Here is a 13356-nt window from a genome sequence, read left to right as displayed (position 1 = left end):
AAAGTGGAAAGTTGTTGTAGTGGACATGAAAACTGTAGCAAACTGTGCTAAAGTGCAACTGACATCTGATTCAAAGTATATAATGCTGGAAAAGTTTATATATTCAGAAAATAATACATTCACAGTAGGAGTGCTTGTGATAATAATGTGTTTGAACCTCTTGAAAAAACAAAAACTAGGTCAGGATATATATACAACTTGTTTTGTTTCTTTCTGTATTATTTTACTTTTTGACTCTGTACTTTTTGACCCACTGTTCCAGTTTCAGGAATGAACACTGCATTAACTGCTAGAGTGTAATAATTGCTCTTTGATTACATTTGATCAAATTAGTTATGTGTTGTATGCATGCATTTTGAAAGTGACAAGATCATGTTTGCCTTCATAACCACAAGTACAATGCTTGGAAACATTTTGTTTCTGTAATTGTATAACATAGGATTGCTAAAAGTAGCCATTTTGATTTAATAACTAAATATGTACATGTTCTACAGTTTGATTTCATTTAGGAATGTGAGGTATGCAAGAAAGATGTGTTTTGTAAGGAATGAAAAAAGATTGTCCATGTACAAGACCATATTTATTCAGGGCAGTTTTTATTTTTAGCTTTTGTAAAGAGAAAAAAAGACGATTTTTAGTTACCTAATGATTTTGATCTTCCTCATGTATTACGACCCTACTATATTCCATTATCATTAAACCACTAAATCAACAATTCATTCTTGTTTTAATTACGATGTACATTGTCACAACAACCACATGGCTATGCAGTGTTATTTACACGGTAAGTAAACATGCTAGCGCTTTGGTTATTCCAGCTGAAAACCGATTTAGGGCAAGAATGGACAGAAGATGTCAAATAATTGATGCTGCCAGTAGGGAATTGAGGCTCTCTTGAGGGAAATGAAAATTTGTCAATGTGCTATTGAATCCATTGTCCATACAGCAGTTGTTATAAGGACAAGCAATCAAACGCATTACTTGTTATTTGAACTCGCCAATAAAGATAACAATAGATGGGTATATTGAAGAATAGATTTGCAATAGAATGTTAATTTTATCCAAGTCAAAACAGTACAAGCACTTATATATACATACAAATCGATTTAATGGAGTCCATGACTTTCAAATTTACAGTAGAAAATGACAAGCTTTTTATATTTTACTTTTGCATGACTATAATGAAACAATAAGACTAGTTGACTAAGGGTCTGTGGTCTTCACTTTAGCATGTACTGAGATGTAATTTTTGTTTTATAAGAAAACATCAGAGGGCTTCCAAGCTCATTTTAAAATGCACATGGTGTTTTGTTACTTTATAAGGAGAACTAATTACCGATAATATTTAAAGATATTGTCTTTGAAGTTCTTTATCCATTTGTTAATAAACACCAGTAGATATTGTAATGACAATAAGAGAGCATATGCATCAATCAATGTATTTTCTCACCAACAATTATTAATTTTTGTAAAAACAAAATCGCAATTTGATACTATCGATCTTTTTTGCAAATGTAGATCTTATTAGTAGAAATTTCATGTCCAATAATTTAATGGATTTTTCAAAAAACACAGAGTGATATGTATGCAGAATTATGATACATTTGACTAATTATGATTTTGATAATTTGATTGTGTACAAAAAATTAAAGGATACGAAATACAGTATGTTTAAAAAAAATTGTAGATAAAAAAGATGTTTCACAAATAAAGTGGGTCAGGTGGGAATATTTTATTGTCATAGATGGAAAAACCACTTGTGACAGTACAAAATGTTTCCACTTCACTCCTGAAATATTTCCTTGTATCCACTTTTTAAAAAAAAAGAATTTTTGTTTTTATTTAAACTTTTTCAGGCAAAAACTCGATTTGCTTGTATTTCTGTCTCCTTTCTGCACCAGAGTGATTAATGGCTAAATTTCAACATCCATGAAAAGAAGTTCTGAAATGTTCAATGATTTTAGGACAGTGATCTTTTGTGTAATTTGACTGTACAAATAATACTTAAATTGTGTATTTTGTCAATTAGTTGCTGTTTTCAAATGCAAATAAAGAGAGTTTTATTTTGATTTACATTTTTCTTGCGTGGATTGATATATTGAACATTGTTGGTGTGGGGGTTCTGTACAAACATTACACAGCAGATTTAAGAACATAACCTATTTATAAAAAAGATTTGAATGATTGTGAGTTCATTGGTTATTTTGGTTCTTTATTTTATTTTGTTCATTTCTGCATTCCAACATAAATGTTTGGCCTTGGAAGACTTATCATAATCTAGTTCAGTAATGGACACTAGACACAAATTTTGATCATCACTTAAGTTTGGCATGCAATTAAAATGCATAAATGGTTGATTTATCGGTCATTTTCAAACATCGTTATCATTTTTTTTAGCGTCAAAATCATTACTTAAAAAATTGTATTCCTATATTTAACCAAGTGGGTTTTTTTTTTCTTAAAAATGTTTTAGTTGGTCATAGAGTCTGTATAGCATATGATATTGTATGAGTGACAAAAGATCAACTAGGAACAGATGATGCAGGTTCAATCGCTAATTTTTTGCAGGTTTCATGTGGAAAACTAGTAAGTTAATACTTGAAGCCAACGTTTTGTTGTTTGGAGGTCGCTCTTGGACATTTTTTGATGGTTGCTCCCTGTTAAATAAATATATACCAATAAGTCTACAGTCTTGAATGGGGGTGGAGGGAAGAGAGAAAGAAGGAACAGAAGAAGAAGAAAAATGAAACAGGCCTAGATAGGGAGATGTAGATTTGAATAACATTCATATATTTCCTTAGTTGAAAAAGTTCCAAAGTGATATCAACTATGTGGCAGTTTTGACACTGTGTTGATAAAATATTTCACCCACTTATATATTTCATTAAAGTTGATGGGTGGCCGAGTGGACTTTTTCTTATCACTGCCTTCTCTCCTCTGTCCACATGGGTTTGAGTCTTGGGCTCGGCCAATGTGGGTATGTGAGAAAGCTTGCCAGTAGCTTCCCCTTCATCGGTGGTTCTTGTTAGGGCTTTCCTAGATTCTTCTTTGACCAATTTCTACTGGCCACCATGTTTAGCCTATCATGTGCTGAAAAATGGTGTTAAACCTACAACAACAGCATATATTTCAGTATCTCATTATGAAATATATAATTAGTATGGGGTATACTTTTTTAGTTATGTACACTGGCTTTAAAAGTTTGATCCTCCTATTTGGGGTAACTGATGTTTTCATGGTGTTGTATCTAGTTACCGTGAATGGCTGAAAAGAAAGCATGTAGATATGTAACCTTGTCTAGCTTTTGTTGGTTTTATTTTGAGTCTCCAATTATGTATGGGTTTTTTTATAGTTGTGTGAAATGTATTTTTTAGTTTTGTTGTAATTTGTTCACAATTGTCCTAAATTTTGGGTATTGCAGGATGAACCTACCAACAATTTGGACATAGAGTCTATAGACGCCTTGTCTGATGCTATCAATGAGTTTGAAGGCGGTAAGTACATATATTTTGAATCTCATTAAAAGTGTCATTTGTTGAGGAATTTGTAATTTTAATTCAGAATTAAGTACACAAAATAGTAATGCATTTTTTTTCTATAATAAAATATTTAAAACTCCCAAAAATGCAAATCATTCTAATCATAATAGAAGGTATGCCAAGTTTGACCCAATCTGCTGCCAAGGTTGCTTAGAAAGGCTGTTGTGTAAGTAATTTCATGTTAATGCAGTAAGTATAATTTACATAATGATAGAATTTATTTTCAACTTTTTTATATGCTGTTATTTGTAATGATACTGATTTTGTTATAAAAAAAATGTTGATATTACCTAATGCAAAAGAACCAGAGCTTTAATATGGAGCTGGATGTAGAGGTCGACGGGACATCTAACTTGAATCCAATTTTTCTTGATATAGTACTTTTTTAAAATTATCTCCAATCTGGTTTTTTTAAACCAGTCTGTTTGGTCCCATTCTGTAACAACCCTTGTAACATATTCATTCCATATATTAGGTAGCCCATGGCTCTCGTAAAGAGTATTCTGATTGGTCAAAAGTTTAAATTCATTCAGTGAATCTTCATGTAATGGAAACTGATGGCAATGGACAGAAGAAGCGTGCTTGCAAAAAATGGCGTCCCAAGTTGTCGAGAGAGACCATGACAAAAGAAGTTTAAATAAAGGTTTAAAAAACATATGGGAATGGCTGGAGCAAAAGGCGATGGAAATTTAGTTGGTCAGTTTTTAAGAAAACTGAAAGCTAGAGGACTGGCATTTTGTGATTTCTCCTCTATGGTAATGGCAGTTGGAAGAGTTTGGAACAGCACCTACAACAGAAGCTGCATACGTACAAATTGAAGCTCAGAAGAAAGATTTTTTGCATGAGATAACAGATGTAGCTCTCTGTCAGAATATGCGCAATGCATGTCACCATTACAAGCACCAGCTTGAAAGGAAAAAAGGCACTTATTGAAAAGGAAAAGAAATGATTGCACATTGAGCCAAAAAATCAGTCAGAAAGGAAAGCTAAAGAAATCTTTGCCAAAGCCACAAAAAGAGCTCGACTGGGATATCAACAGGTTGTGTCCATTGGAGGAAAAGACAAGTGAATGTATGGGATTATTTGTACATAGTTGATGTACTTGGGTGTTTATTTTACAGATTTGTTATGAAAAGAGAGAAGTATAATATATTTGCTGCAAAAATTGACAAATCATTGGGACTTAATTACGATGTGAACACTGACATGCACATGAAATAACTTGAGCACCAATAGTATTGGAGAACAAATTCATGTGACAATAAATATTGTGAAATTATTAAAGTTGAAAATGTTTGATAACGTTGTTAGTTTTTCAGATGATTATTTTGTTATATATTATGATCATAAGTTGCACCAGGAGCAGTTTTTGATGAGTGTAAAATGCATTTTTGGGCAGGGACCTTTGGTCTCCTGGACCCCCGGATCGGGGAACACTGCCCTCAAGACCCCATTGGGGGGAGGACCCCTCCATCAAATTTTCAGCTTTTTTTGTGGAATATCAAAATCATTTCTGCAAGTAAAAGTTCTATTTTTTTTAAAGTAATAATGTTTTACTAAATATCTTCATTAAATATCTCAATTTTTGTCCTGCCTTTATTTTTTAAAGCGTAGCACTACTTTACTTTACTCCAACTTTCTTGCAAAGGGTTGCTGGAAAGATTGTAATGTGTAAACTATCACTCAGTGATTATGATACATTTGTGACATAGTACTCCTCATAATGGTGTAATTGGAATAGAATATATTGCCTTATAATGAGACTGACCACCTTATAATGAACAAATAATTTAATTAGACCTATAGAAGTTCTCTCCCATGGATATTGATCGGCTGATGTAAACTCTTTGGTGACAGTAGTAAGCAGTGCCTTAAAAGAAAATTATGATGATACCTGAAATAATGTTTCAAATATTAATATTAATTTTCTATTGGCATATAAAAGAAAGGAAGATTTAGAATAATATTGTTGAGATTATCTTGAGTAATCTGTTTATCATAGTAACAAGGACATTACCATAGTAACAAGGACCAGGAGTAGCAGTATCTCTAAGAGTTGTGTTCTTCCATCTGATCTTATGTAAATTGCCGTCATTTGAATTCTCTAAGCTTACTCAGTGTTCAATGCTTCATTTGTGTGTGTTTATGATAATGTGAATTAAATTATAATTCAAGTTTTTCAGCCATTTGGTAGCACACATTTATTATGACTACTTAATCTGCTTAGAGGACTCCCATGAAACATTACAGCCACATTCATCCCTAGGTATAGATGGTCCTCAATTAAAATGGGGCCAGTCAAACATCCAATATGGCCACCATCTTGACAATCTTGTTATTGCTACTTCTTTTGAATGGATGGACATATCAACATGAGGTTTTCAGTTAAAGACTTTTTATGATGTCCAAATGGACCTAGATGAAAATGGTGCCAATCTATTTCCAATATGGCTAACATCTTGTTATCACTACTCCTAAATGGAAAGTCTTATCAGCATGTATTTTGACCAAAGAACTTCATATTTCTGGTTGGTCCTAACTGGAAATGATCTGACCTCCAATATGGTAACCACAGTGGTCATTTTGAAAATATTATCACTACATATTCAGCATGGTTTGTCATATCACTATAACCAAAAGACATTGTAAATGTCTAGTTGGCCCTAAATGAAAATAGTGCAAATCTGTGTGGCAGCCATGACAGCTATGTTGTAAATATTGAAATCACCTTTCCTCATAAAAGGAACGTCGTATCGAGCTGGGTTTTTCACCAGAAGACTTCTTATGAAATCTAGTTACTTCTAACAGAAAATGGAGTAATTCTGACCACCAGTATGGTTGTAGTGAGGTTTTCACCAAAAGACATTGTAGGATATCATTGGTCCTAAAAGAAATTTGTTTCAATCTGTTATCCAGTATGACTGCTTTGCTTGGGCATCTTGAAAATATTGTTATTGCTGCTCCTCCTGAATGGATGGTCACGTTGACATAGGCTTTTAACCAAAACACTTCTTATTATGCATAATTTTACCTATTGAAAATGGTACCAACCATACATCCACTATAGCCACCACAGCAGCCATATTGAAAAAATCAAGATTTAGTAGATAAAATGAAGAAATGGTCTTATTTTGGATTCCTGTATAAAAAAAATTGGCAATAGTACATTAGCCCATTAGAGGGACTCTTGTTTAACGAGGCATACATTTTTAAGCATCAAGTTGCCTCAGCTTGTACAGTATCTACATGGTTGAAACCACTCCAGTGTCCTAAGTGGTTAGAGTACCCTCCTCAGATGTGGTAGATGGCATGTTCAAACCCCGGCTGAGTTATACCAACTTATAAAAATGGTACATACAGCTGCCACGCTTGGTGCTCAGCATTAAGATGTTAGTGTTAGGACTGGTCACCCTGGTGTCAGGATAATGTGACTGGGTTTGACATGATGCTACATTTCTGTGGCATGATGCCCCTGTGTTAGACATCACTGTCACACTGCTGACATCATAGTGATATGACTGAAAAATTGTTAAAGCTACGTTAAAACTCAAAATCACACAAGCAGACATAGTTGAATACATGCACACATAGTTGAATACACAGTGATTTAGAAATGTTATTTCAGATAGCATATTTACAAAGCTAGTTTGTTTTCTAGTCCAATCTCAGTACACAGATGGCTGTTTCAGTGTAGGATTGCTTTCAAGGGCCAGTTTAAATGTGTAAATTTATTTTCAAAGATTGTAATTGACTTTCTTTTTTGATTTTCTTTCCCTCCAGGTGTAATCATTGTAAGCCATGACCAAAGATTGATACTAGAGACAGAATGCCAGCTGTGGGTGGTAGAAGATAAGCAGATCAATGAGATTGATGGAGGTTTTGATGATTATAGAAAGGAACTTTTGGAAGCTTTGGGGGAGCAAATTGCAATACCACAACCTATATCAATAGCTGAAGCTGTGGCCTGCTCCTAAATGGACTGTATTTTGTACACACACTGTCAATCAGATCATCAAAAGGAAGGATAATAACCAGTTTTTAGGTCTACAGGTCATAGACCAAAATAGCTTATGGGATGGCTTGTTGTCCATGAACTGTTGTCATTCATTTTTTTAGCTGCATGTTAGCATAAATTTGGTGTTAGTACTTTTCCTAAGCTATTTGGCCAGTTGTCTTGAAACTTGAAATACATACACATCCTAGAGTCTAGCTGGACCTAAGTGAAAATGCTGCTGCATATATATCCATTATGGCCACCATAGCTGCGATCTTGAATATATTTTATCACTTACCTTCTTTTATGGATGGTCCATAGGTTTCAGTTAAAGACTTTCTTTGAAGTCTAATTGGTCTTAAATGAACATGGTGCTATTCTGACTTAAAATATGGTCACCATAGAAGCCATCTTGAATATCTTGTTATCGCTACTCTTCCTGGATGAATTGTCATATCAGCATGACATTTTTACCAAAAGACTGTTAGGTCTAGTTAGCCCTGAATGATGCAGATCTGCCATCCTATATGGTCATCCTGACAGAACTATTCTTCCTACTCCTCCTCAACAAAAATTCATACCAACATGGAGTTTTCTTCAGAATTATGTGATGGCATGTTGTCCATCAACTGTGATCATCCATCCATCCACTGACACAAATTATTGCTACTTCTAAGCTACTTGGAGGAAACTTTTCACACACATTCATCCCAAGGTCCAGTTGGATGTAAATGGCCTAAATGAAATTGGTCTGATTGGACATCCAGTATGACCAACACAGTAGCCATCTTAAAAATTTTGATCTATTGCTTCTCTGAAATGGTTGGTCCTATCAACATGGAAACTTCACTAAAGGACTTCTATTGTTTAGTTGGTTCTAAATGAAATTGGTACTGATCTGACTTCCATTATGGATGCCATGGCAGCCATATTGAAAATCTTGTTACTACTCATTCAGTGTAGCTGCTAGGGTGGCTAATTTGAAAATAATATCACACAAGAATATCAGATGGTTTCAACATGTGGCAGTTAAATAAAAATGTCTTATCTGAAATTCATGGAAATTCTTTTTGGATAGTAGACCTTCAGTTCTTTTGAATGACCCCTTAGAAAGAAGCTTTTGGCCACTGGGGGAGAAGAAATACATGTAGCAGTGTTGTATCTACCCCTAAAAGTAGCTGAGCTGCTAAATGGTCTATTTTGTGTACATACTGTTTTATGTGCCTTTCAGACAGTTGAAAGGGAAGATATTAATTTGTCTTTTTAAGAAGGAACTGTTGGAATCTGTAGTACAGTAATAGTAATGACACAGGTTGTATCTGTCCCCAGAATTTAACACCATTATTGCTTAGCCTTTCTTATCATGTTGACCTCTATGTAGGTCAGTGTTGATTTAAATATTTTTCAGACATTAATATGTCATGCTAATATACAGTTTGGATACAGGGTTCTCATTCAGAGCTTAAAAATGGAAGTTGAAGCCTCCCAGCCTGGAAAAAAATAGGGTCCCAGATAATATTTTTAAAAAATTAAAAATTGGGGTCCAAATCCTAGAGACAGGATTACCAGTAACCATTATTTAGCTATAGAATGTTATAGTGGTTGAAGGATTAATTGTACATCACAAAGTAAACAGTGTAATGCCCTGTCGTCAGAAGTCTTGTTTAGTCGGTCAGTACATAAACTCAAACATATAACAGTTTAAGTAAATGAAACCCCAATTGTAAGGCATCATTTTTCAAATAGTATTGTGAGTGAAAAGTTGGCTATCATATTTAGAATTGATCTTCACTTCCCCAAAACTGCATTTACTCATATTTATAATTTATTGTATCATTAGTGTTATTAATAATGTTGATGACAAATCAAGTTTTACGGATTCTTTTCACATTATGATGCCTTACTCTCAAAAAATGAGTGATATGTTACATTGAACATAAAATTGACTTTATTATCAATATTTCAAACTATTACATACTGAGATGTAGTGTTTTGCAAGAATTATATATGCCCTTGCATCTCGTGTTTTTTTATGAATCTAGTTACAAAAATGTAAATATTTTTTATTCCAGTTCTAGTGTAATGGCGATCTGTATGTATTTGTGTACTAAAGTTACACTGCTATCATTGGAGTAAATTTGTCAGAACTTCCGATATTTATACCTTATCATTAAATCATACATGATGATATTTTAATCCAAGCCACAAAATTCATTATGAATTTGTGGTGTTGAAAACAATCCGTCTAAAGGCCTATTGACTATAATATTTCAAAGTTGGAATTTCAAACATTTGTTGATAAACTGTACAGATGTGAAACCTGGCCTTGCTATCAGAACAATCAGGCACCTAATTGGCCAATCGGGTACCAATCCAGAGGTAAGTTCACTGCCTCATCCAGAGAGATTGCACAGCTCAGTTGATCCTCTTTTTTTTACCCCAGCCCATTCATTAAATTAATCACATCAACAAAAAAGTCATGTTGATGGATATTGTTACATGTGTTAATGTTTAATTACTCAGTGATGCATAGCTCATGTTTAAGAACATACTTCTTTTGAAGTATACAGTAATGGTAAAAGCAGTAATGAGAATGAGTGAAGATATAAAACATGATGCTATAGTATTTTATATTATTAATTATTAATACCATGTAATTGTTTTAAATTATCTATTGTCAATTCTTATGACTGGTAGATGAATAATAGCAGAAGAATACATATTGTGCATATTTTTTTAAATAAGGAATTTAACACAATTACTGCTTATATGTTAATATTGTGTTACCAGTAGCATTATATAATGATGTAAAATTACTCATTTTTTGCACATGTAAAGCTTGAACACATCAGATACATTGATCTGTGTGCTCTTAAGATCAACCGTTTGTTATTAATGTTTGAAGATCTGGTTTGGAGGGATTATGGTACACTGTCCATTATATGTTACTAAATAAAGCTTGTGTTGTGAAAAATAATAACAAACTCAAAGGTCATGTTAAAATTAGTAGCAAATGTAAATATCCACTACCCTTTCATGTCAGTCATAGGATGAAACTCAAATTTCAGTGATTGAGTAGACCTGATAGTAGTTATCTTCCTTTGATATTCTTTCGCTGCTGGTATTATAAGTGGAAACAAGAGTTGAAAATGCTTTTAAATGGAAAAGACAATATTTTCTGCAATAATATTATAAATTTTTATGTAAATACTCCAGCCACATATAAAGAAATTAACATTTAGAAAAATATAAAGATTATTACAGCAGTATGTGCAATTTTCCAGATTTTGACAGATTTCTGTCTTTAGACACCACCAGTCAGATTTTAGGGAATTTACAGATTCATTCTTGCATTATCTGAACAAATTCCTTTATCTCTGCATCATGTTTTATTAGGCTTTACCATTATGATTGCAGTATTTGTAAGCTGCATTTGATTGGTCCAGGGGCCCCGAGTGGCTGAGTGGTCTAAAGTGCTCACCGTTCTGGATCACTACCATCTCACCTCTGTCTGCGTGGGTTTGAGTCACAGGTTCGGCTAGTGTGGATATGTGGGAAAGCCTGCCAGTAGCTTCTCGTGGGTCAGTGGTTCTTCCCGGAGGTTTTCCAGGGTTCTTCTTCCACCAGTTATACTGGCTGCCATGTATAGCCTATCTTGTGCTGAAAATGGCATTAAACCCTAGAACAACTAGAACAACAACTTGATTGGTCCATCCAGGCACTGGCTGGAGGTTTTATGTGGTTTCAGCCATTTGAAAAGTGTTGTAGTAAATAACTTTACCTGTGTTTCCTGGCATATTGGAGAAATAGCTGTTAAAAAAAGCATTCCTACTCATGTTTAAGAAACTAATTTCAAACATTCAGTGGACTCAAATCACTTAAAAAGGGTATTATGAAAAGGTTAATTGGAACAGCTGCAGGAATAGGTCTGTAATGGGGTGTTAATGTCAGACTATATTAAAAGAATCAGGATACATGATGCAATGACAAGATTATGTATGGGTCATCAGGAAAAGAGAATTATACAGACATTTAATGTTGCAAAATACATTTTAAAAATACAAGAGCAAAATTAATCCAATGCAAGAAATATTCATTCAGGATCTGCAGGACAATTATAATTAAAAATCATGTTCACAGTATGAGGTTTGTGATACAGACGAAAGAGGGATCATGTTAAAATGCAGCAATGTTAAGTTTCTAGGTAAGGTCAGAGTGTTTTTATATCGTTGCAAATTAGTTATGTAGTTTACCTGCAGTGCTACTTAAAGATTGAATTTTATTCCACTGTTTCATCACTGCAGTTGTTGGCTTACTAGACAATTTGTAGTAAGCTTATAAACATCATATACTGCAGCAAATAAAATACTTCCCCCGTAAAATTAATTTCTCAGTATCTAAAGTTAATCAGGAAATTGCTAGAATTACTTTCAGACCATATTGAAAGAATTCAGGGTCCTGGAATTAAAGGATTTTATCCGCCATTTATTCACACTGAATATTGTTGCTGACAATGTACAGGTATGTACAGGTTCATAGGAAGAAGCAATATAATGATATAGAAGTTTGATACTTTGAATCAGTGTTTTATCCATTCCAGAAAGACTGCCTGGATTCATGCATGTCTTAGACAAAAAGAAAATTGAAGAAATAATTATAATGACTTTAGAACTGGAGAATTATGAAATAAAATCTGTCAAAATTGAAATAATTGTTTCTCAGTTTCTCTACACACACAGACAGACAGAGGCTATAATCCAATCTGTTTTGTGCTGTATACTATGTAATTACTGTATACAAATGGAATTGTTACAGTAATTTAACAATTGTTCATAACTTGTAGAATACTCTAGGCAAATTCATGTGAAGATTACTGGTACTCATTTGTAATGCCCCTCAATTGCTTGTGTCATTCATCAAATCATGGTCAAGGTATTTCAGCTAAACTTGGTATTGAACTGCCATTTATGCTTAGAATTTTCTGTATTCAGTATATTTTTTAGCATGGAAACAAAGTGCAACAAAAATAAAGCAGCAGGGAAGTTTAACAGACCATCGCGTTCCGCCAAAATAAACCTTCCTACGCGAACTTTCTCCGTAGAAGCCTCAGATTTCACTTTTACAGCCTTCTACGGAAGCTAATTTTCGTGCATTTCAGACTGAGTGCATCGGGTGGTCGCGCCGGTGTGTTAGTAAATATAGCGTCCAGGACAGGAAAAATAAATGAAGGGAATTTTTTGTTGTTTTTTGTTGCAACGTTGGGCTGCTTTCTCATGAATAAATTTGATCGAGACCAATTCGATACCGACTGCGTGGATCGTGAAGATTTATCGTGATGAAACCATGCGGCGTTGCCTGAGCGCGGCTGAACAAATTTTTAAATTTATTTATATCCATGTCGCCGTTGCACCAGGTCTGATGGATATTTCTCAGCGTGTGCGTGTCTACGCCATTGAACACCGATAAAATATTGCAATTGTCCCTAATCACCTTGGGAATTTGCGTATTATCTCTGTGTCACGTAAATAACATCGGTGTTTTTGTGTCTGCCACGCGAGAATATTCTAGCCGGGTTGGTCTGCTTGTCCAGCATAACATCGTCGAAAACAACAAGATTATTAACATCGCCGTCCAAATTTTCCACGGATGGAGCTTCATTGATGTCTGTGATGAATTCGATTGTGCCTTCGTCGGTATTATCGCTAAATTCTTTTAACACTTGATAACAACGTTGATCGTCAACGGATGGTGCAACCAAGTACAATTTGTCCCATTTTAGCCATCGCATGATCAAATTCAATAACAATTGCGTCTTACCAGATC

General features: G+C 34.1%; 1 protein-coding gene across 1 annotated transcript in view; it reads left to right on the top strand.

Annotated features, from left to right (window-relative positions):
- The window catches only part of LOC149778345 (ATP-binding cassette sub-family F member 1-like), a 61651-nt gene extending 49407 nt beyond the window's left edge, over positions 1-12244 (top strand). Inside the window, exons 18-19 of the mRNA XM_089939167.1 lie at positions 3422-3494; positions 7320-12244. Of these exons, the coding sequence (XP_089795293.1) occupies positions 3422-3494; positions 7320-7513 (267 nt within the window). The 3' untranslated portion in view covers positions 7514-12244. The remainder of the gene's footprint in view (positions 1-3421; positions 3495-7319) is intronic.
- Positions 12245-13356: the final 1112 nt, after the last annotated feature.

This window comes from Sinohyriopsis cumingii, chromosome 17 (genome assembly GCF_028554795.1).
Source record: "Sinohyriopsis cumingii isolate HCF-2022 chromosome 17, ASM2855479v2, whole genome shotgun sequence".
Taxonomy (NCBI): domain Eukaryota; kingdom Metazoa; phylum Mollusca; class Bivalvia; order Unionida; family Unionidae; genus Sinohyriopsis; species Sinohyriopsis cumingii.
This window is presented reverse-complemented; position numbering and strand designations above follow the sequence as displayed.